General features: G+C 37.8%; 3 protein-coding genes across 3 annotated transcripts; 1 reads left to right on the forward strand and 2 right to left on the reverse strand.

Annotated features, from left to right (window-relative positions):
* The first annotated feature begins 1,764 nt into the window (after window positions 1–1,764).
* vdac2 (voltage-dependent anion channel 2) lies at window positions 1,765–8,097 on the forward strand. The gene is made up of 9 exons (XM_028468606.1): window positions 1,765–1,917; window positions 2,544–2,616; window positions 2,694–2,743; window positions 3,499–3,651; window positions 3,772–3,824; window positions 4,165–4,392; window positions 4,541–4,691; window positions 4,773–4,830; window positions 7,505–8,097. Exons 2-9 carry the CDS (start codon window positions 2,550–2,552, stop codon window positions 7,594–7,596), a joined length of 852 nt encoding a protein of 283 aa, XP_028324407.1. The 5' UTR covers window positions 1,765–1,917; window positions 2,544–2,549; the 3' UTR covers window positions 7,597–8,097.
* Window positions 8,098–8,965: 868 nt separating this feature from the next.
* LOC114476738 (neurofilament medium polypeptide-like) lies at window positions 8,966–13,173 on the reverse strand. The gene is made up of 3 exons (XM_028468605.1): window positions 12,209–13,173; window positions 12,022–12,146; window positions 8,966–10,090 (listed from the first exon to the last, which is right to left on the reverse strand). The coding sequence occupies exons 1-3, from the start codon at window positions 13,127–13,129 to the stop codon at window positions 9,802–9,804; spliced, it is 1,335 nt and encodes a 444-aa protein (XP_028324406.1). The 5' UTR covers window positions 13,130–13,173; the 3' UTR covers window positions 8,966–9,801.
* Window positions 13,174–14,853: 1,680 nt separating this feature from the next.
* Window positions 14,854–17,249, reverse strand: comtd1 (catechol-O-methyltransferase domain containing 1). The gene is made up of 7 exons (XM_028469175.1): window positions 17,195–17,249; window positions 16,995–17,113; window positions 16,223–16,328; window positions 15,673–15,791; window positions 15,311–15,365; window positions 15,094–15,227; window positions 14,854–15,007 (listed from the first exon to the last, which is right to left on the reverse strand). The coding sequence occupies exons 1-7, from the start codon at window positions 17,247–17,249 to the stop codon at window positions 14,855–14,857; spliced, it is 741 nt and encodes a 246-aa protein (XP_028324976.1). The 3' UTR covers window position 14,854.
* Window positions 17,250–21,378: the final 4,129 nt, after the last annotated feature.

Here is a 21,378-nt window from a genome sequence, read left to right on the forward strand (position 1 = left end):
CATTTAAGTTTTTTTCTTAAAAATGTCCACCGTTTGTGGGGCCCTGAGGTGGTCTGGGAGGGCATTCCACAGGCGGGGGGAGGAGGAGCTGTATAAAGGGCTGAGAGGACCAGAAGGAGGGAGGCACAACAACAACTGACCAGCAGCAGGCATGTGGGGAGAGTTCTTCAGCTCCCCACTGGAGATCTTTGTAAGTTTGTTATTTTAGTTTGGACTGGAGATTTTTGTATGTTTTTGTAGTTTAGAGGGTGGATGCTGGACGATGGCCCTGTATAGGGTCGGCCCAATGTCCTCCCTACTTGTGTTCAGTTTGGCCAGTGTCCCCTTTTAGGATTTTGTTAATAAATACTTTTAATAATTGTTGCTTTCTGTGTGGCGTCCTGTTCATGTTGCGGCCCCTCAAGCCTTGATATCACATCCTAGAGGGGGTCGTAACACCTGCACTCATGGTTTGAGAGAAATAAGTGTTGTGCAAAGATTTACACTGTTCTGTTCTTGTTCTCCACTTTTTACTTTCTTAACATATTTAAGGTTTCTATTGTTGTAGTTTTCATTTCAACAGTAATACAGTAACTTGGCAGAGGTTCTCAACTGATCTCACCTGGGACCCATATGTGGCCACGGTAATTAAATCGCGACACATTTTTTTAAATTTTTTTAGATTTCAACAAACCAAATATAGTTTTTCAAAAAATAGCTGTTCAAAACACAAATCATCTTAATATTTTCTTATGTAACATGCATTTCACAGCATGCCTGTCAAAACAAAAGTTTCTTTCAAGATAAAGACAAGTCCACATGAGAGAAATTAAGTATTTATTTATTTCTGACCAGCCATCTGCAACCCACCCAGTGCAGGCCCAGACCCACTTTTGGGTACCGACCCACTCGTTGAGAATTGCTGGTCTAAAGTATTGTTTGTATAGTCATGAAGCAGATTTTTTTAAGCCAATAAATGAATTATACTAGTCTTCTTATTAGTGCCATGAGTAAATACTGTGTGAATGACACATGATGGAGACTTTCAGACTCGGGAATTATATATAACACATTTCTTTCTTTTTTTTTTTTTCTGACTAATTTATATTTTTACATTTGTAAATGAGGAGCAGTTATTTCACTGTACTTTTACTTTAATTCATTTTTATTCTTCATTTACAAGAATATTTTCTTGCATATATTGTATGTTTTTGCACTTAAATGGTGTGAGTTTGAATGTAATTTAAAAAAAGAAATTCTGATTCTGATTATATTTCAATTTTGGCCTTAATTAAGACATTCAGTTGTTTTGAAAGGTTTTTTTTTTTATTATTCTTCAATCCATTCCATATGTTTTAACAATACAATAGCAAGAAAAACAAGCCTTTTCATTATATCAAGAATATGATAGGCTTTTATTGTAATTTTATTTTTTGTGGGGTAGGGGGGGGTGGCTGTTCTCTTTTACAAAATAAAAATAAAAATCATCCTTAGTTCTGAACACTGCCGCCAAAAGTTTTTTTTATTTATTATTTTTATTTACTTTTACAGTGTGTGGTGTGTGGGTGTATTCCTGTAATAGTTTTAGATACAGGAACTCGGGTAACAATATAATTGTACAATCCCTGTCGAAAAATAAACACATCTAAATAAATATATATGTGTTTTGTGGTGTTGGCCTCTCTACATTTTTGTTGTACTTTGTAGTTTTATTCCCACACAGTCCTCTTTGATGGCAGTGAGTCAGATGGTGTGATTTTTGGTCAGGCACTCTGTTGTCTGCCCGGGTCCTGATGAACGCTGTCATAGGACTGGATGTCGTTGCGTTCCTGTCTCCTTCAGTTCGCCCTCCAACTGGTGAAGCCTGCCCCGGTCGTGCAGTACCAGGAATATCTCATTTAAAGTCACTTTATTACACTACTAGCCTCTTCTTTTACTGTAAGACACGCTTCAATTCTGTCTCATGGTAGCTAGGCAGCACGCCACTCTGAATAAGTAGCGTTTTAGCTCTCATACGCAAAGCTCGCCGGTTCCCTGCATGCTAACAAAGTTAGCCGGGTTAGCCGCGATAAACGTGTGCTGCTCCTTACCAGCTGAGTCAGTGTTATCTAAATAAATAACTTAGGTGGGTGTACGTTAACTCCTCCAAACCCTAATATTCATAATCTACATTGTTGAAGTTATGCAGTCGTTATGTTTCGAATGTGAAACCTTGTAAACGTGCTTCACAGATTCACCATGGCCTAATCTTTATTGAATGATTGTGGCTCAGACAGGTCTTTCTAATTAACCCGTTCAGCTCATTGGCACCTTGCCACACCCAGCAGTGTTGGCCAACAAGGACAAATTGGTCACACATTGGTGTTAAATGGCTCCACTTTACCTTTCTGTCTTTGTACCTGCGCTGCTGTAGTGTGTGCTAGTGCTGATGTGCCAGTGGTGGCAGCAACCGGCCATGGCAGTTCTATTTATAACACATATTTGAAGTCGTAGTCAAACCTGTCCATCACTTATCAAGCTTGTTTACAGTACTCTTTTTGACAGTCGTTATGTTTTCATTCACAGATACAATGGCCGTGCCTCCTGCATACGCTGACCTGGGCAAATCTGCCAAAGACATATTTAACAAAGGCTATGGTATGATAATTACACAATGATACAATGTACTCTATTGTTGACTTGCTTTATTATATGTAATACTATTTTTCTCTCAGGATTTGGCCTGGTCAAGCTCGATGTCAAGACAAAGTCAGCCAGTGGAGTGGTGAGCTACTGTCTCTGTTACCGTATCATCATTATTATTATAATCACATTATTAGTTATTCAGTATGATAGACCTTCCCACCAGAGTGACAGGCCTTACTTTTAGGAAAGCCCACCACCTTTTTGCCTTAGTTGTTATTCTTAAACTCACACTTCTGAAGTTGTACCTGCAGCAAGATAATTAATGTTATGTTTTAATGCTTTGGAACCGTTGGTTCATTTACACCTTTAACTGTTTATAGAAAATAAAAGAATACAATATTCACTCATCATTTTTCATTCATAATGCCATTCAGCAGTAATTATTTCTCATTTTAAAAGCTATGTACAAAAAGATTTAAATTAACTATTTATCAGTGGTAACTTTAAATTCTAGATTTTGCTTCAATAATTTTTTCATGAACTTCAATCAAACTTTAAATTGTACTGTATTTAATTATTATTGAGATTTAATTAATCTCTTTATTTGCCATTTGTTAAAAGTGCTTATATTTTCTATTTATATTTTTAAAGTGCCCACCAATACATTCATTAATATATACTCAAAAGTTGCGTGTTTAAGTCGAAAAAAAATTTCAAGGTCGGCATGAAAAAGGACAAAAAAAAAAAAAAAAAAAAAAAACCCAATGATGTGATTTTGCTCTGAATGTCAATGAATTTCTGTTAATGCAACCATGTCGGAAATGAACTGAATAAATAAATAAATAAAAGGTCTTCTGCCTGTAATTTCTCATTCTTTTAAATTTTCTCCTGCAGGAATTCAAAACATCTGGTTCCTCCAACACTGACACCAGCAAAGTCGCCGGCACCTTGGAAACGAAATACAAGAGGGCCGAATATGGCCTGACCTTCACTGAGAAGTGGAACACTGACAACACCTTGGGAACTGAAATCACCATCGAAGATCAGGTTAGATATGTGTGAGGAAATGTTTGCCTGCTTTTATTAAAAAAAAAAAAAAAAAAAAAACACAAATGTCACAAAGAAAATTTACTTGTTTATTAGAACTGCTTTAATTGTATCGTCTAGATTGCCAAGGGACTGAAGTTGACCTTTGACACCACCTTCTCACCAAACACAGGGTAGGTTTATGGTTTGAAAGATTGTTTTCATTGAAAAATGTGTTGTGGTTTTTTTTTGTTGCCCCTGTCTTCACTACAGAGTAATTATTGTAACATGATCTTTGCTACACATGCCTCTGACACGTGTACTCGCTCAGAATGTGACCCATTCCCTAATATGGAAGCAGTCTTTTGTAACGCATTACCATTGACTCCTGTTTAAATTAAACAGTTGATCAAATATGATATATTTATTATATATGAAGATACAGTTAATGAAATTATATTGCTATCGTGTGGCTCTGCTGAACTTTTATTTTTTTCACTGGATATTTTTAATGATTCCTTACGTTGTCTACAGCAAGAAAAGCGGTAAAGTTAAGAGCGCCTACAAGCGTGAGTACGTCAACCTTGGGTGTGATGTTGACTTCGATTTTGCTGGTCCCACCATCCATGGTGCGGCTGTTGTTGGCTACGAGGGATGGCTCGCTGGTTACCAAATGAGCTTCGACACTGCCAAATCCAAAATGACACAGAACAACTTTGCCATTGGTTACAAGACGGGAGACTTCCAGCTACACACTAATGTGTAAGTGGATCTTACTCAACCGTCGGTTTGTCTCCTTCAAGTAGGACACTTTAATAGAACATTTAAACCTTTGATACAACAAAAATAGAACTTTACGAAAACAAATTAATTTACAGTTCCTAATTTCTTAATCTTTGAATCTTTAAAGCAATGACGGGGCAGAGTTTGGTGGCTCCATCTACCAAAAAGTGAGCGACAAGCTGGAGACGTCCGTAAACCTGGCGTGGACTGCTGGCAGCAACAGCACACGCTTTGGTATTGCTGCCAAATACCAGCTGGACAAAGATGCTTCCATCAATGTAAGTATTGATGCCGACACTTTTAGACATGTATAAGAAAAAAACATTTTGGACTGGCTCTTACATATTGTCTCTTTACAGGCTAAAGTCAACAACAATAGCCTTGTTGGTGTTGGATATACCCAAACGCTTAGACCAGGTACGGTGTTCTAATTCATTTCCCTGTACGTCGCTTTAGATAAGAGTCTGCAAAATGAAGGAGTTAAAAATGGAATCTGTAGTGAATTTTGATTACAAGCTCTATCAAGGTATGATACTAGAGGTTTAGTTGGGTTATTTTCTTAAAGTCCTTGTAGAGCAGTCATGAGGGGGCAAATTGTCTTGTCTGTGAGAGACGATGGCCGCCATTAGGCTCAAACCACATACGGGTGTTCTGAAAATCTGTGACCCAACAATTTGGTGGTTCTACTGGCTGAAGTCTGCGAAGTTTAGTGGGTTATTTAAAGGGGACATATCATGGTTTTAAATCCTTCCTTTTTAGATATAAATCATACAGTTGTGGTCTATATAAAGCGGAACTGCAATGCTTGGGTCTGAATTCCTCATTATTATAGCTCCACAGGCCCCTTTTCTACCCCTCTTCTGATGTGCTTCTGAGAGCAACTCGTTTTGGTACGGTCTCTTTAAATGCAATGAGACAATCTATACCCAGCCCCCTCTTCAGGTGACACTCGGTTCAACTCCACCCTGCTCGGCCATTTTTGTAGTTTGATAGAAGAGATACGGCTATGTAGCGGCGCATAAACTTTTTATTCAGAGGTTAGTTACAAAATGTCAACAACGGAAGACTTGTCCATCCAGCCTTACATGTTCGAGCCAGAGTCTGACCCAGCGGAGCGAGATGAAAATGAAGATGATGAACCTGCAGAACCCTAACAAGTGAGCTAACACAAGCGCCGAGCTAACGCTAGCGCCAAGCTAACGTCACAAATTGCATTTTGATAGTCTTTTCGAAGACAAAAACGGCCAAAATGAAATGACTAATGAAAACTTTAGACTTAAATTAATCACGTAGGCCATATCATCAAGGATCTAAAACAAGCTCACAGCGCTAACATATGAAGTCTGAAGACGGTGCAACTGCTAATGCTAATAAAACAATGACCGGGACGTCTTATCGTCACACTTTTTAGCGTTATTTACAGCTTACCGAAGTGCTCTGTCGTCTCCAAAGATAGAAGGAATTGACCCCTCAATCAGACACAGTCTTTCGGCAAATCCTTCTTCATACTGGTGGAGGTTGCAGAAGCAGTCATCCTTGAAGTACTTCGCGCACACAAAAATGACCTTACCCACAGATGTGGGTACGTTTCCATTAAAAATAAAACTCAACCAGGCACTTTGAAAAGGTTCTGATGCTGGGAGACGGTGTAATGAAGCGGGTTACTACATCCAACAACCGAACATTTTGACTTATCCTCTCGTAAACTTCGGCATCCTGGAGCTTGGACTACAAAATAAAAGCGAGAAATAAAAATGGCGGATTGCTCGAAGTGTTGGACCTGGAGTTGATGTACTAATTGGCAGTTCCGCTGCAAATACTGTGATGTAGTAGTTCAAAAAACGTAATAGAGAATAGAAAAATCGAAACAGATGAAAAATATGAGCAAAAAAGAATATAAAGATATCTACGGAGCACCTGAAGAGACAAATTTGATTTTTTCTGTACTTCTAAGCCCTCTAAATATACAACAAAATGCATTTAAGGGCTAAAAAAGTGGATTTAGCATGATATGTCCCCTTTAAAGAAAATAACCTGACTAAACCTCTAGGGTCTGTACTATGAAGCTGGATTTACCTTTTAGCACACTAACTTCTGGGATTTATTCACTGTCCTGTACAACAATCCTGGCTAACTTTCTACTGCGCTGAATCGCAGCTGGTAACTTGGGCTGAACACCTAACTTGGTTTGGATCAGGTTGTGAGGTGGATAAGATCTGAGAAAGTACAAAAGTCCCGCTTCCTGACCAGTCAGTTCTCTTGAAAAATGAACGACCCTGGTTGGTGCACAGACATCTGACAGCTGCGTTTAGGAATAAATTATGAATGGGTAAATGCAATCCCTTCATTTACCAAATGACATCTTCCAGGAAAGGTATACATTTGCATCTGATGGACTGATCTAAAGTCAGCCGATGAAGCCTGTGTCGAACGCTTTCTGTATCACGGACAAATCAAGTCATTCATTCATACGCTATGGTGATGCTGACAGCCTCAGCAGACGCATACTATAGTCAAACAATGCACTCACCCCAGTGTGTGTAATAAAGTGAAACTGATCAAAGCGCTGTCTATCATCCTATGGATTAATATTCTCTAATCTCACTCTTTAACGCATCAACAGTGTTTGCAGCTTCCTGCTTTTTCTGCAGAAACTATATTTTTAGTTAAAAAAAAAAAAAAAAAAAATCCCCAATTGGGATGTAAGTTGCTCTACACAGTTTCTGTTTGTGATTAGTCTAACGCTGCAATCTCCACCCGTCACTGGAGCCTGGCTAAAATCACCTTGCTTAAGTGAATGTGTTTATATCCTGCTTTGTAGGACAGGGGATCTCTGACAGAGGATGTTTAGTTAGGTGAAGCCCACTAACAGAGATAAATCTATTGTATACTTATCAAGCTTTGTAGTACAGGCCCCTTGTGTTATATGATCACTTGATAGAGCTGTCAATTAACATTCATTACAAGTTTTATTTAACTGTAAGACTTAACCAACCACCAGTTTTTCCTGTCCATCATACCATAATTCTTACGAAGAACGTTGTGTGGTTAGCAAATAAAAAAACACTGGTACTTTCTCTTGTATTTCCAGGTGTGAAACTCACGCTGTCTGGCCTGGTTGATGGAAAGAACATTAATGCAGGAGGCCACAAACTGGGTCTAGGCTTGGAACTGGAAGCCTAAGGTTTCACATCTACTTCATGGAACTAGGGAATATCAAAAGAATCTGGCCTTAAATGTTTGTCCAACTCAAACCAGCAAGGAGATGTTTTGGAGAGATTTGTTCAAAGGCTACTGCAACAAACAAGAGTACCACTTCAAAATTGGTGCTTTTTGTCACTGACACATTTAACTTATGTTGCTTTTTACTTTGAAATCATCTCTGTTGAAGAAACAGTCGACTTTATTTATATATCAAGTCAATGGTCCTGTCAAGCACTGCCATAATGATCTGATAAATACATTAAATTTGTCACTAATTCTGGTCTTTCCTGTGATATTACTCTCCATTGCTTCCATTTAAGAATAGTCTACAATCAATATCTGATATTCCTTTACTTTCCTCACTGTTTTTGTTTCCGTACCTGGTTAAGCGCACCTGTCATTCTTTGTCTTTGGAAAATATTTAAATAGTACAGCACCCATTTTGTTACGACACACAGGCATTAAAATTTTGTCAGGTTTTATTCTTGCTTTTTTATTTGGGTGTGTGATGTTCTAGTTAAGTGCAACATCATCTTTAACGTTGCAGAGTTGCTTTAAAAATGTCTGTTAAGTGCAGGAAGAAACCAGTTCAAATGGCCAACAGAGCAGAACCAACAACTGGAAGGACAACAAATGAAGTTCAGTGATGCCAAACTATTATTCTGCAATCAAGGTGGAACCAGAAGTAGGCACATGGATTATCTTAAACTGTCCTGATTTAGTTGATTACAGTGTTTTTCAACCTTGGTCTCGTGACCCCATGTGGTATCACCTGGAATTTAAATGTGTTTGCCTAAAATGTCTGGCTTAAAAAAAGATTTCAAGAATTAAATTAAAAAACACAATCTTAAAAATATTCGATATGGTGCATTTTGTCACTAATCCTGCTAATCTGCATTTGTAAAATCTTATAACAAAATTAGTTTTAGAAAAAGAATGGCTTTAGGGTTGCTAGATATGTATACAATCAAAATGGGGTCACGACCCTAAAATGGTTAAAAACCACTGGCCTACAAAAAGTCTGAGGTTCTGGTGCATGTGGGTATTTTCAATAAAGTGTTTGAACTTGGATGTTTTCATAGTTTTTAAAATTTAAGCACTCATGAATCCTCTGTTAAAGGGCTTAAATCTCAAAAAGAGGCTGTAGCTTCATTAGGTTTGTTGTAGTGCATACTAGGCTGTAATGATTTAGTGTAGTGAAATATTTAACACAGTAGTAGATTAAAGAAAAAGCAGCAAAAGCTTAATTGGTACATTATGCTTTTGAATTTAAAAATATCCTTTAATTTCAAAGCAGCTTTGTTTTTAAAAGGTTAATACAAAGTGGATGACATACACATGCAATACAAAATGCTAATTACATTTTTGGGGCGGGGGGGGGTAAATGTTGATGTACTGTCATATTTATCACAAACTTGAGACATTTTGTCGAATAAAATTGTTAGAAGTGAACTTACTCTTAAAAACCCTGGATATAAGCTTTGAAAAATCCATTAAAACCCAGGTAGATATCCTGGTATATACTGTACAAGAACTCAAAAATGTGCTGCGCATACACATTCATAAATACATAAAAAAAAAATTAAAAAGCAAGTCAAAATTAGGTGTAGTTTCTAAAGATTTACCACCAAACAATTACATTCCGACATACTTTTTACATAAAAGTTACCAATCCACAGTCCATTCTTGAGTAACTGCTTCATTTGTATTTTGCAACAAGCTCATGCCACATCTGTTTATGTATGCAACAGCATCACATGCAGGTGGAAACAGGAAATGCAGAACTTTTAAGACTTTTTCACTGGCCTCTCAGTTTGAATGCTAGAAGTTTTAGAAATATCCTTATGGATATTGCACTAATTTACATTAAGTCCGTCTGCTTTATATCCTATACTTTTTCATAAATCAACTTGTATTTGAGGTAGGAGGCATCATCTAATCCAAATTTGTCATGTCTCTTATTGGTGCATTCATTGAGTTGCAATGATGGATATATTGTTTTCATCAGTGCTCTATTTTGTCTTGGTATAACTTAACTTTCAGCCGTCATGGTTGTGACTTTCAAAGTTATAACCAGACCTTTATAAGTTCTTCTGTATAGTTTGATTTTTCCCAACAGTTTCAGTCATTTTTTAAAATGTATTTATGTTTTCTTAGTTGATGCCCAGATTTTATCCAAACTCTTCACTCTTTTTGCCTCCCTCCATCTCTTTTAGTCTGGTTTTCTTCATTTTGACCCTCTTCAGTCTCCTCTGATCCACTCTCCTCAAACTCTGACATCACAATTTCCCTGCTGGTCTCTGTGATGATCTCCTCAACAAACTTGTAATGGGGCTCCAGGCGTCTGTGTGCTTCTCCTGTCCTGTTGTGACATGGAAGAGCGTAGATGGGGGACTGGTGGTAGATGTACGGGAGGGAAATGCTACTATCCGACATAGAAGATAGTCGAGCTTCTTCACTGCAGAGAAGGTTTCTGGAGGACCAGTTAGACATTGTTATGTAGCAAGACACTGATATTAAGATGGACAGAAAATACAAGCTAAAGAAAGGTGACTGCAAACAGCAAATATATTGATTCATTTTAGAAGTTGAAATTAGCCTTTAAACTGGGTCATAAATCAAAAGAAAACTGAACAAATTAAGCATTTACATTATAAAGAAGTAGCTGAACAACAAGACTGCAACTACAGAAGATAAAGTAGATTTAATAAAAATAAGAAGGAAAGGTTTCCAGAAAGAAAATGAAGTCATAAGGATGATGACCGCCTTACTCAATAACTAATTGATGGATTTTGAATACATTTTCAGGAAATATCTGGAATGAGATAGAAAACAAGTGCTTAGATTTTGGGGATGATATGGATCAATATCCTGAATCTGGATCAATTTTAAATATTAAAAAATCTCTCATCATTGGCAAAATATTTTTGATGAAATTAGACTTGTATGGCATGTAGGGTTTGTTCCTCTATCACTTTATCGAGTTTCATTTGAAAAAAACAAGCTCATTGAGTCCTCCCTGCTGCCCCTATAGCCTTTGGCAGATTGCCAGAATGCACCGCGACCGAGCAAAGAGAACCAATCAGAGCCAGGATTGTGTTTGATGGGCTCACCAGTGTTTGGAAAAACAGCGTTTAAAATAACGGCGTTTGTTTTTCAGTAACGGGGTAATCTAACTAATTACTTTTTATGCCGTTACGACGACGTTATCGTTACTGAACGTTAAATGCGGTGCGTTACATGTATTGATTGAATAAACTTTCATCTGAAAGTATCCCAGGCTTCATACACAGCTGTTGTGAGGAGGTGGGTTAAAAACATGGTGAGAGATTATGATTGGCTAAGGCCGTGTCATGGTTCATGGCAGCCAATCAGAGCCAGTGTTTTTACACATGTGCCAGCAAGAGGGGGCGGGTTAAAAACGAGGTGAGCGATTATGATTGGCTGAGACGTGCCAGCACACGCGACACACGCACACAACCACTACAGATTAGATGAAGCAGCAGAGATGTGAGCGTGGAGCAGTCTGATGAAAAGTTGTCATTTTTAAGGTGGCGATACAAACACTACTTTAAATTAATTGTGGTCAAAGGTAAGAACGTGTATGTGAAGTTATACATTATACATACAGTACATTATATCCAGGAGTGAAGACTTCGTCGACATCCGTTGTAAGCAACTCAAATTTAATGAAGCACTTCACAACGACACAAAAAATCTGAATTCTTTGACATATAGCAACTTTTTTTTTTTAACAGTAACGCAAATAGTTACTTTCCTTGGTAATGAGTTACTTATAGAGTAATTTAGTTACTAACGCAGTTACTTTTTGGAACAAAAAGATAATTACTGCTGCTTGATTTATATTATGTTTGATTTGTAATTGTTACACTAGAACTCTGTAGTGCATGTGTTTGTGTGCACACAGCAGCCTCCATGTGGGCTGCTGTAAGTGACACTGTGTTGCGGCTGCTGCTGAGCTGTGCACATTGAGAGAGAGAAGCACTGCAGTGATATGCTTTTAACAGTGCATTTTATATTACTGTGATGTTGCTGTCAGGCTAATGTTAGCTTGAGGGAGGGACTTTGGGAAAGTTTGGAGGCAGGGCAAGAAAGCAGCGGGGAGGGAGGGGGCGAGAGGAATCTGAGAGTTGCGGACTGCACCTTTAATGGATGAACAGATTTTCTTCAATATCTTTGTAACATTTAGTCGACAGTGCTTGCTTTATGGTTTTGATTTATGTTGAGTGGTTATTGTGCCAAATGTCTGCCTCTGATTGACTTGTTACTTGTCCAGGTTGTACCCTGTTCCTTGCATCCTGAATCAAGCACTGCTTGGATGGATGGATGTAAGAATTGATTGACAGATGGATGATTGGGTTGGTTGAATGATATTGATAGTACCTGTAGGACAATATCTCCACATCCAGAGCCATCTTAACATTCAGCAGGTCCTGGTATTCCCTGAGGTTCCCCGATAGGTCAAACTTGCAGCTCGTGAGCTCGTTTTCCAGTTCTTGGACTGCGTTCTGTCACCAGAGAGGAGAGGAATGATCACACTGGTGAATTGAAGGTAAAAGGGAAGTCTTACCTGACATTGAAGGATTTCCATCATGTGCCGATCCTCCACATCATGGAGCTGCTTCTCCAGAGCTTCTCCGGTGGCTTTTGAGCTCACCACTTCCACGTCCAGAGTCTGTACTTGCCTCCGGTACCCCTGGATCTCCTGCTGGATGGCTCTTAGCACCTCCCCCTTGGTCTTGGCAGCTTCTGTTAATTTAGTGAACTGAGATGGGAAACTGTGCCCACCTACTTGCTGACATGTGTGATCTTCCAGTTGTGCCCTGATGTCCTGCAGAGCATCAGTGATGTCCAGTCGGACTAATCTGTGCATGCTCACCTCCTCAGCTGAGCTTTGGATTTGATCCAGCATCTCAGATACCTGGGCCTCCTGGTGTATCTTTAGGGAATGCATTTCATCCATGAGACACTGTGCTCTCTGGTCCAGTTGTAGTTTAGCCTGAAATGCTTCACCCATGTCCTTCTGCAGGGTCTGGATGGTTCGCTCTGCATCTGATCTCCTCTGTGCTTCCTCTACAAAGCGTCTCCTCAGGCCTGAAAGCTCCTCCTCCAGGTTCTGAAGTCCAATCTCCATCTGGTGCTTCTGATGGCTGATGTCCAGGACCAGTTCTCTCAGTGTCCTCAGCTCTGGTCCATATTGCTCCTCCACACTGGGCTTTGTTCTCCCTTTGATCTCCTGGATCTCCTTGTCCAGCAGTCCGTTATGAAGCTCCAGCTGATGCACCTTCTCTATGAATCCCGCAAGCCGACCGTTCAAGTCCCGCATCGTCTCTTTACAGTTGGATTTTGCAGAACACACGACGCGCGGATTCGTGTCGGCAGCACCGGTAACTGACCCATGGATGGAAGCGTATTTGGTACCGACACCGTGACTCATGCTGTCCGCGGGTCTCCGTCCGATGCGGGTTTGGGTTTGGATTCCCGCCTCCATCCGCAAACCGCAACACCGCTGCTGAGTGCGGAGGAAAGGAGAGGAAGTGCTGACACCGCAGTTTGTCACGCACATAGCGATGACGTCAGAAGCAAATAACAAACACTAACCCGGGCAAGATTATGAAATGCAATTAAAATTAAAACCGTAATCAATCAGTAAAACACAACCATCACTATGTTTAATTACATTAAGTTCCAACGAGCCCAATATTCACCACATTCCATCGGTCAAAAGAAAAAAAAAAATCATGCAATCTTTATTTTAAAATGTATAGCCTACATTAATCTATATATATGAATAATACTGGGTGACCTAAGATTGGCACATGTGAAGCCAGGGTGGTAAAATTAGATTCATGCAATTTTAAGGAAGAGTTTGCACTTTTATTTATTTGTTTCCTTTGTCTGCACATGCTGCCAAAGGTCAACACTATAAAAAGTGCAATCTTTTTAAGACAGCAATGCATGTTTTGTTAGTGCAATTAAATAAAGGAATTTATTTTTATTGCATACTTGTGACCATCACCAGCCCTCCCCAGGAAGGGTAAGAAACACTTTATTACACAATTATAAACACTATTTTAGGGAGTATTTAAAAAAGAGAGTTTACACGTTTAAATCTGGGTTTATCAACTGTCTATTTGATCAACATTTATTATTTCAATTCTTCATCTTTAAAATCATTTTGCTCAGCCATAGAAAACCATGAACAGGGGTCACCAACCTTTCTGAAACTGTGAGCTACTTCATAGGTACTGTGTAGTAATAGTCCAAAGGGTTACTAGTTAAAGCACTTCTTAAATACTACATTTTCACGGTTTTTAGGTTAAGATGATAAGGAAGGCTTGCAGTAATTTTAAAAGGTAGGAAATGTTGAGATTTCAACATGAAACAGTTTATTTCTCGCTATTCAAGCAATTGTTTTATTTTCATAACATATTGAAAATCCACCTAGCATTTTTAAAAATGTCATAACATACCACTGTTGATGGTTAATTTAATTCTACAGCTTTATCAGCAGTATTTAACTTTAATGAGTAACAATTTCTCATTTGTATATGTGTTTGAATCCTGGAAAGTAAATCAGATTTTAGATGGAGCTCATTGGTGACGTGAGGTGCCCCCTGCCATAAAGCTACACTTTGTTGTGCCAAGTACTGTGCTTGGTCCTACAATGAGTCTTATTTATTAGAGATGGGACGATTTATTGACTTTACAATAAAATAGATGATAATGGGCCCACGATAATGATACATGAACACTCAAAAATGCACTTGGAAAAATAATGCTTTTATGTGACATTAACTCTTGACATACTTTCTCTGGGTGTTACCTTTTCAAATCAATAGGAATGCAAAAAAAAAAAAAAATGTGTGTATTTTTTAAATACGACCTCACCCCCTCTCCAGATACTACTCGGACCATTGATAATGTTTCTTGTGACATTTGAATATTGCTGTATTTTGTTGCAGGATATATCGTCCCACCTTTGTGTTTTTTTTTTAATTTTTTATTACAATCGAGTTTGCTCAGCGCCAACTCTGTATTTGGTCTGTATAAAAGGTCTCCCAACAAAAACAGTCCTGTGATTACAACAAAGAAAAAGTGTATTTAATTTATTGTGCTTGTAACAGTTCTTGGACCAACTGTCCTTTACAATGAAAGAAAAGGCCCGATCTTAAAATTGTAGAATAGGCAACAAAAGTGAGACGAAGATGTGATGTTAGCGTTTGATGGCAATGGTCAACCCGTCCCCCACAGTGAGCATGCTCAGTTCAATCCTCTGGTCCTTGTGTAGCTTCTTATTGAGAGCATCCAGAGTCTGAGAGGTGATGTCATTGGGAGCAGGGTTCACCACGCCTCCGCCCCAGAGCACCTTTCAGATATAGCATATATAAAAGAATATTCCAATAAAAGAAGTAGCGGTTGGACAATTAAACAGCTGGAGTGTGATCAACTTACATTGTCGATTGCAATGATGCCACCTTTGCGTATGAGCTCCAAGGACTTCTCATAGTAGTTATCATAGTTGCGTTTATCAGCATCGATGAAAACAAAGTCAAACGTTCCAGCTTCTCCAGCTTCTATCAGCTCCTCTGTTCAAGTAGAAATTATTCAAGTGTAACATATTTACTTTATAGTAATGTATATTCACAGAGGAATTCATGAACGTGCTCACTCAGTGTATCCAAGGCTAATTTAACTCTAACATCTATCTTGTTTTCAACTCCAGCCTGTAAATAAAGAAGAAAAAGCACATTTCTAATGTTTTTATTTTGGAATGTTACAAATGAATGAATACAGCTTTGCACCGTTGTGGAAACAAACCTATTTATTGTCAGTTCTTCATTGCACAATTATGTACACGGCACTTTTTTTGCTGTGACAGAATCAACGGTCGTCCTTTACTTACTGAGTGTACGTAAGGTCACATTCTGATGTTGCCCAAGATACCAGCGAGATTTATTTCGAAATCCAGGAATAAGAAGGGACATTTCCGAGAGTTTTATGGATGATTGAAAACCATCAGTTTATTCTCACCTCTTTGAAAAATATCTTTCCGATGTTAACGTAGCTTTCTTCTATTTCACAAGCAACCACACGCCCATTCTCTGTCATGGCTAAAGCCATGCTCAGTGCATTGTATCCAGTGTACATTCCTGTATGGTTAAAACAGGGGGAAACGTTTCAGAATATAATATGATTTATCATTATGATGTAAATGATATAAATATTATAATAAATTATGAGAGAGATAATCTCTGAGAGAAAAAAAAGAGTCTAAATGATCTGAATTTTCTGACTACTTTCAAATATAGGTAATTAAAAGGGAATTAAAGATAATTTGAACAAATTCACATAATCCAAAATTATTGAATCTTCAAACATCAAATGTAGCACTGTGCAAAACTTCAAGAATTAATCTTTTTTATTAAAAAAAAAAAAAAAAAAAAAAAACCCAAAAAACAAAACAAAACAAAACAAAACATTTGATCCTATAAAGATTAGATCTAATATTGTATGTCTGAGATATTACAAGTTTTCTAGATATCTTTTAACTTAGTTTTATGTTTTTTGCTCTGCATCTCACCTATCTCAATGGCTTTGGTGCCGTTGATCAGTTTAATGAGGTTTGCCATTAACTGGGCTTGTTCTGCTGCGACCATCATCCTTGCCCAGTTGTCCTCAAGAGTTTTCTGCAGCAGGTGAATGAAATATTTAGATATGGACGAATACTATAGTTGCTATACAGTCATGGTACAGTATCTCCTCTGGTATAGTGCTGCCCTTTAGCGTTAAAAAAGCCTTTTATTCCCCTCCAAGTTTAGTTGCAGCAAAAAAATATCCAAACTGACCTTTTGACCTCAAGGAGAAAATCACTGAAAATACACTAACAAATTTCTAAAAAGCCTTTTTTCCCAAAAAAAAAAGAAAAAAAAAAACTGGAACGTATTTCAGTAACTCTCTTTTTTACTATTTCAGCTATGTGATTCCTTTCCCTTGGGACTTACAAGTTTGAAATGACAAAATGAAAAGTTGAATACATTTTAGCAACAATAAACACAGAAGTTATACCTAGATTCATAAGTACAAATGACATTGATGATGCACGATCTGTTTCATCAAATGACAATTTACCAGTTTGACACAAACACATGCACTATTGTAGATGCGTGTATGTCAAAGCCACCAAATAAACAAATATATCATGTGGACTATTGCGGAATATGAATTTTGGTTTATTTATAGATTTAAAAAGATGGTTATCACATAAAGGAATAGAATAAATGTAATCATTATAGTCAAACTAACTTGAATAGTACAGATCTTTTAGTACACATATGCACATTGGAGTTCCTTACCAGTCTGAGTTTGGTGAGAACTGGATGTTCCCTCAGTGAGTTGTTCACCACATACTGCAGCACAGGGTCGCCTTTACCACCACTGTGACTTTTTCCAATAAAAGCAGACTTTCCCACACCTGGCAATGAAATATAATAACTGCAATAGTAATAATTATATCTCCCCCCCCAAAAAAATCTGGTGTCTAATAATCTCATACCTGTTAGTAAAACAGCAATTCCAACACACAGGAACACTTTAATGTCAGCCGCCATTGTGTATCGTCTAAAAGGAATACTTTGAGTCTTTGTTTGTCACCTCTTTTTGTGCATCTCTGTTTGTTTAAGTTAAACTTTAACAAGAAACTGATAAAAGTATTGAGTTCTTCAGTTCAAAGTCAGACTGAACTTCATCTCTTTTTGTTGCAGCTACACAAAACAAATTAAACTACTACACTCTAGTGGTAGAAAGATAAAATGCAGGTTTTTTACATTCTCACTAAATGTAAGGTCTATAGCAAAGACAGAATTGGTATTAAAGGTAAATCTCACAGATTTTAGGGAAAGCAAAAGTCATTCAGAGTTCAGTCACTTTCAGTTTTTGAGATAAAATCCGTTGTAATGAGCAGAAAATAAGATCAGTGAAATGAAAAAAAAAAAATGGTTCAAAAGTGCATGATATGTACAAAATAGTTTTAGAAACAAACCAGCCATTTAATACCACTAAGCCAACCAACAGTGCAGAAAGAGCAGGTGATAACCGCGCCACTATCCTTTATTTTTATAAATCCTGCAACTCAATTTAATAATACAACATTTAAATAGCAGATTAGGATCCCATTGAACAGTATTCAATGCTTGATTTCAGGCAGAAAGGACTTTATTTTTCCCTACATTGGCAGTGATTGAGTGACGTGCAGTCAGGGTAGGCAAGGTAGGCAGTGCCTATCCAAGGGTGAATTGATATTTTGATTATTTGTTTGAATTATAATATGATTATAAATAATTTATTTTTCCATTTCGATAGCCTACCTATACGTTTGAAAGTGTCAACATTTTGTGCTTTTCATAGCCCAAATGACTAAACATCACTATTTCCTGGTACGGCTGTACAGTCTCACTCCGCTGTAAGGCAGGAGGAGGCCACACCCCCTCCCAAAAGCAGATTGCTGCTCTGACTCTGTCCCCATAACGTGTTTTTATGTGTTTGCGCATGCACAGTCAGTTCCCCAAGATGACAACCATTTACGTAAAAAGGCAGCTCTCTACGCTGCCTTTGGACGTAACCGCGTTATGCTAAATGCTATACGTAAGTTCACAGTGCATTAGTGAATTGATCGAGCATGGCTGGCCGCTGTTATGTTCTCTAGCTAGTGGGCCAGAAAATGTTGTGTATTTTCCACAGTGAATGGTACAAAAGGAAGGATTGGCTTTGTGGATGCTCCTTACTGAAACTGTTCCGAGTTGTTGTTGTTGTCATTTTCTCTGTGTTTCCAACACAAACAATGGATGCTCTGCCTTGTCATGAGATATATCTTGTTGGGAGAGTATGGAGGCTGATATTAATTAATTGCTTATGTTTCTTTAATGGAATTGTCATTGGTGTTGACACTGGTGGTCTCAAATTGCAACGCCCCGCCTACCCAACCCTAGTGCTCACTACTAGTAGTGTATACTAGTGTGTAACTATGAGAAACTTGTTGTGATCATGAAAATGATGAAATATCTACAAAGGTTTAAGGCCATATGCTTTTTACCTCTATGTGCACAGCTGCTGCAGAAGAGGAGCTCAGCTCATCGCTTGTATTGTGTAGAAACTGTGTCTCATGTCTCAGTCCGTAGTGAGTAAACAATAAACTTTATCATTATATATGTTAAAAAAGTGACTAAAAACTTTGTTTTAGCTCTGTCAGCGGTGACGCGTTTTCAGTGTGACCTTGTGCATGAAAAGGATCGAGAACGAGCAGAGAAACAGGGAGACGTGATTGATTGTTTTTTTTTTCCATTGGTCGAAGTTATTACAGGTTTACAGCTGCTACAGATGACAGATTTTCTTCGTTCCTTTTTCGGAGCTCATAAGATCTTAATTTCTGTCAGGACATAAAGACAATTTCAACCAAAAACTTAAAAAGTGTATCTGGAGAAAATCGCCTACCCTATATTTAAAGGACCGGATTTGGCCCCCGGGCCTTGAGTTTGACACAGATGTGACCTAGAAAAACATTATACTAGACCTTCTTAGTGAAAGTGTGAGTCACTATCCTCAAAACTGAAGATTTGCACTCATTCCTTTTATGGTATTTGGATAAACCTTGCAAATCTTTTTTTTTTCTTCACTTTCAGCGTTTCCTTTGAGCCTCTCTGTACAGCTCTGTAAAGTTCAGGTTTTCACAGAGCGGTGCTGCTGCTGCTGCTGGAGTGTTTTCATAAACTTCACTTTTAGATCAACACGCTAGCGGATCTTCAAAGGCGGGAACAGGAAAGTACGGTCACCAGAAATGTTCAAAAAGGGATTTTTTTTTTTTAAATTTATTTATTTTTTGGGTGATGTGAGTGTGGGATGCAAGGTCTCTCCAAGGACATGGAGCTTCCTGTGAGTGCTCCATAATTAGGAATGCACAGATACAAACAAAAGCTCATCACCTAAATGAGCTCTGACACAAACTGTCTGAGTGAAGTGTTGGAGTTGTGATGAGGAAAGGAAGAAGAAGGTGTCTCAGGGTGTGTGCACAGGGCTCTGCTTAAGTTCTCTTGGTGAAAATGAGCTGCTGTGTGTTTTTTTTATTTTTTATTCCACCATTGTCTCCCTCTCTCTCTCTCTCTCTCTCTCTCTTGCTTTCTGTCTCCTGCTGCTTCAGGCCTCTGCTCATGTGACGCTAATTGTTTCTGCTACTTGTGCCAAGTACCTACTCTTCCCCTGCACATTCTACAGACAGGCCCCGGTCCCTCAGCTGCTTTTTGTGTCTGTTTAAGGGATGAAAAAAAAATGTGTGCTGCCATCTGCAACGAGCACACCACTGTTCCTCCTCCGGGCCGTGACTGTCACGGTGCCACAATGATCCACATTCACATGCTCTCTCTGAGGTAGGAAAGTACAACTATGTGTTAGGGAAACAAAAGTGACACATATAACTGCTCAAATGAAACAAAATAATTCAAGAGGTTTCTCTTTTGATACATTTATAATGTGGTATGGAAGAGAAACTTTTGAATTTTGCAAACTCTGCAAAGGAGAAGTGTGTGTGTGTGTGTGTGTGGTGCACATGTGTGTATATCTCACCATTTTGGACAATTGTACTACTTTTTTTGGATCGTGACCCCATTTTGATATCAAGAATTTATGGTGACTCCCAAAGACTTTTTCTTTTTTCCTGGAATTATTTTTTGTTACAGTGCTACAAATACAGAATTAGTGACAAATGACGCCATCTCAGATATTTCCTATACTGCATTTTATTTGAACTAGAATCATATTTGAGAAAGTGAATGTATATGTTTAAGAATGTGTGTTGTGTTTAATGATAATAGGAATTCAATGATAAAGATATTTTAATCAGTAATTTTTTTAATTTTTAATCAATTACGAGACATTTCAGGTGACCCCATTTAAATTCCAGGCGACCCCAAATGGGGTCACAACCCCAAGGTTGAAAAACCCTGTATTGGACACTTCCAAAAAAAATAAAATAAATAAAAATAGTTGTTTTAGTCTTCATATAGAGTACATGGATGCAGAAATTAAAAAAAAATAATATTGATTTAGTTTTAGTCATAGTCTTTTGACTAAAATGCAGTGGTGTAAAGAGTACTAATACGCAAGTAGAAGTACTGTTACTTGATTCAAATTGTACTCGAACACAAGTAAGTCATATAAAATACTCAAGTATAAGTAAAAAGTAGCTCAATTAAATAGTACTCAAAATAAACGTTACTAGTTACTTTCACGTTTATTTTTGGAATAAATCTTGCCACGGTTCCCTTGCATACAGTAAACATATATATATAGCTTCAAGAAAAAAAAAAAAAAAAGAGTATAGCTACATTTATGACCTGTTCAACATAATATAGGTAGAAACCACAACGTGAACTGAAGAAAGAGGCTGGGTGTTGATCAGAAATGGCACGACTAAGAACATATGGATTATGTTTAATGTTCATGAAATCGAAATAAAAAAATAATCATTTACTCAGTAATGGTTTGGGGTAGAAATGTAACAAATGACTTTATTTCTTTTAAAAAATATTTAAGTACAGGTAAAATAGCTGATTTAGAAATATACCAAAAAACACACAATCTTAAACAACTGTATTATATACTTTCACTTTGTTAAATATAAATCTTTTTCAAATAAAATGCAATAAAACATATTTGAGTTAGCACTCAGATACAGTATTTGTCACTAAT

This window comes from Gouania willdenowi, chromosome 15 (assembly GCF_900634775.1).
Source record: "Gouania willdenowi chromosome 15, fGouWil2.1, whole genome shotgun sequence".
Taxonomy (NCBI): Eukaryota; Metazoa; Chordata; class Actinopteri; order Blenniiformes; family Gobiesocidae; genus Gouania; species Gouania willdenowi.

What these genes read in the sequence shown, in the direction of transcription:
- LOC114476738 (XM_028468605.1), bottom strand. Translation starts at nt 13,129, where the DNA reads ATGGAGGCGGGAATCCAAACCCAAACCCGCATCGGACGGAGACCCGCG. An exon ending in TGGAAATCCTTCAATGTCAG is followed by an intron (nt 12,147 to 12,208) that starts GTAAGACTTCCC and finishes CTCTGGTGACAG; the next exon opens with AACGCAGTCCAAGAACTGGA. An exon ending in GTGGAGATATTGTCCTACAG is followed by an intron (nt 10,091 to 12,021) that starts GTACTATCAATA and finishes CTGGTCCTCCAG; the next exon opens with AAACCTTCTCTGCAGTGAAG.
- vdac2 (XM_028468606.1), top strand. Translation starts at nt 2,550, where the DNA reads ATGGCCGTGCCTCCTGCATACGCTGACCTGGGCAAATCTGCCAAAGAC. An exon ending in CATATTTAACAAAGGCTATG is followed by an intron (nt 2,617 to 2,693) that starts GTATGATAATTA and finishes TTTTTCTCTCAG; the next exon opens with GATTTGGCCTGGTCAAGCTC. An exon ending in ACAAAGATGCTTCCATCAAT is followed by an intron (nt 4,692 to 4,772) that starts GTAAGTATTGAT and finishes GTCTCTTTACAG; the next exon opens with GCTAAAGTCAACAACAATAG.
- comtd1 (XM_028469175.1), bottom strand. Translation starts at nt 17,249, where the DNA reads ATGGCGGCTGACATTAAAGTGTTCCTGTGTGTTGGAATTGCTGTTTTA. An exon ending in AATTGCTGTTTTACTAACAG is followed by an intron (nt 17,114 to 17,194) that starts GTATGAGATTAT and finishes TTTCATTGCCAG; the next exon opens with GTGTGGGAAAGTCTGCTTTT. An exon ending in GCATCATTGCAATCGACAAT is followed by an intron (nt 15,008 to 15,093) that starts GTAAGTTGATCA and finishes TATATCTGAAAG; the next exon opens with GTGCTCTGGGGCGGAGGCGT.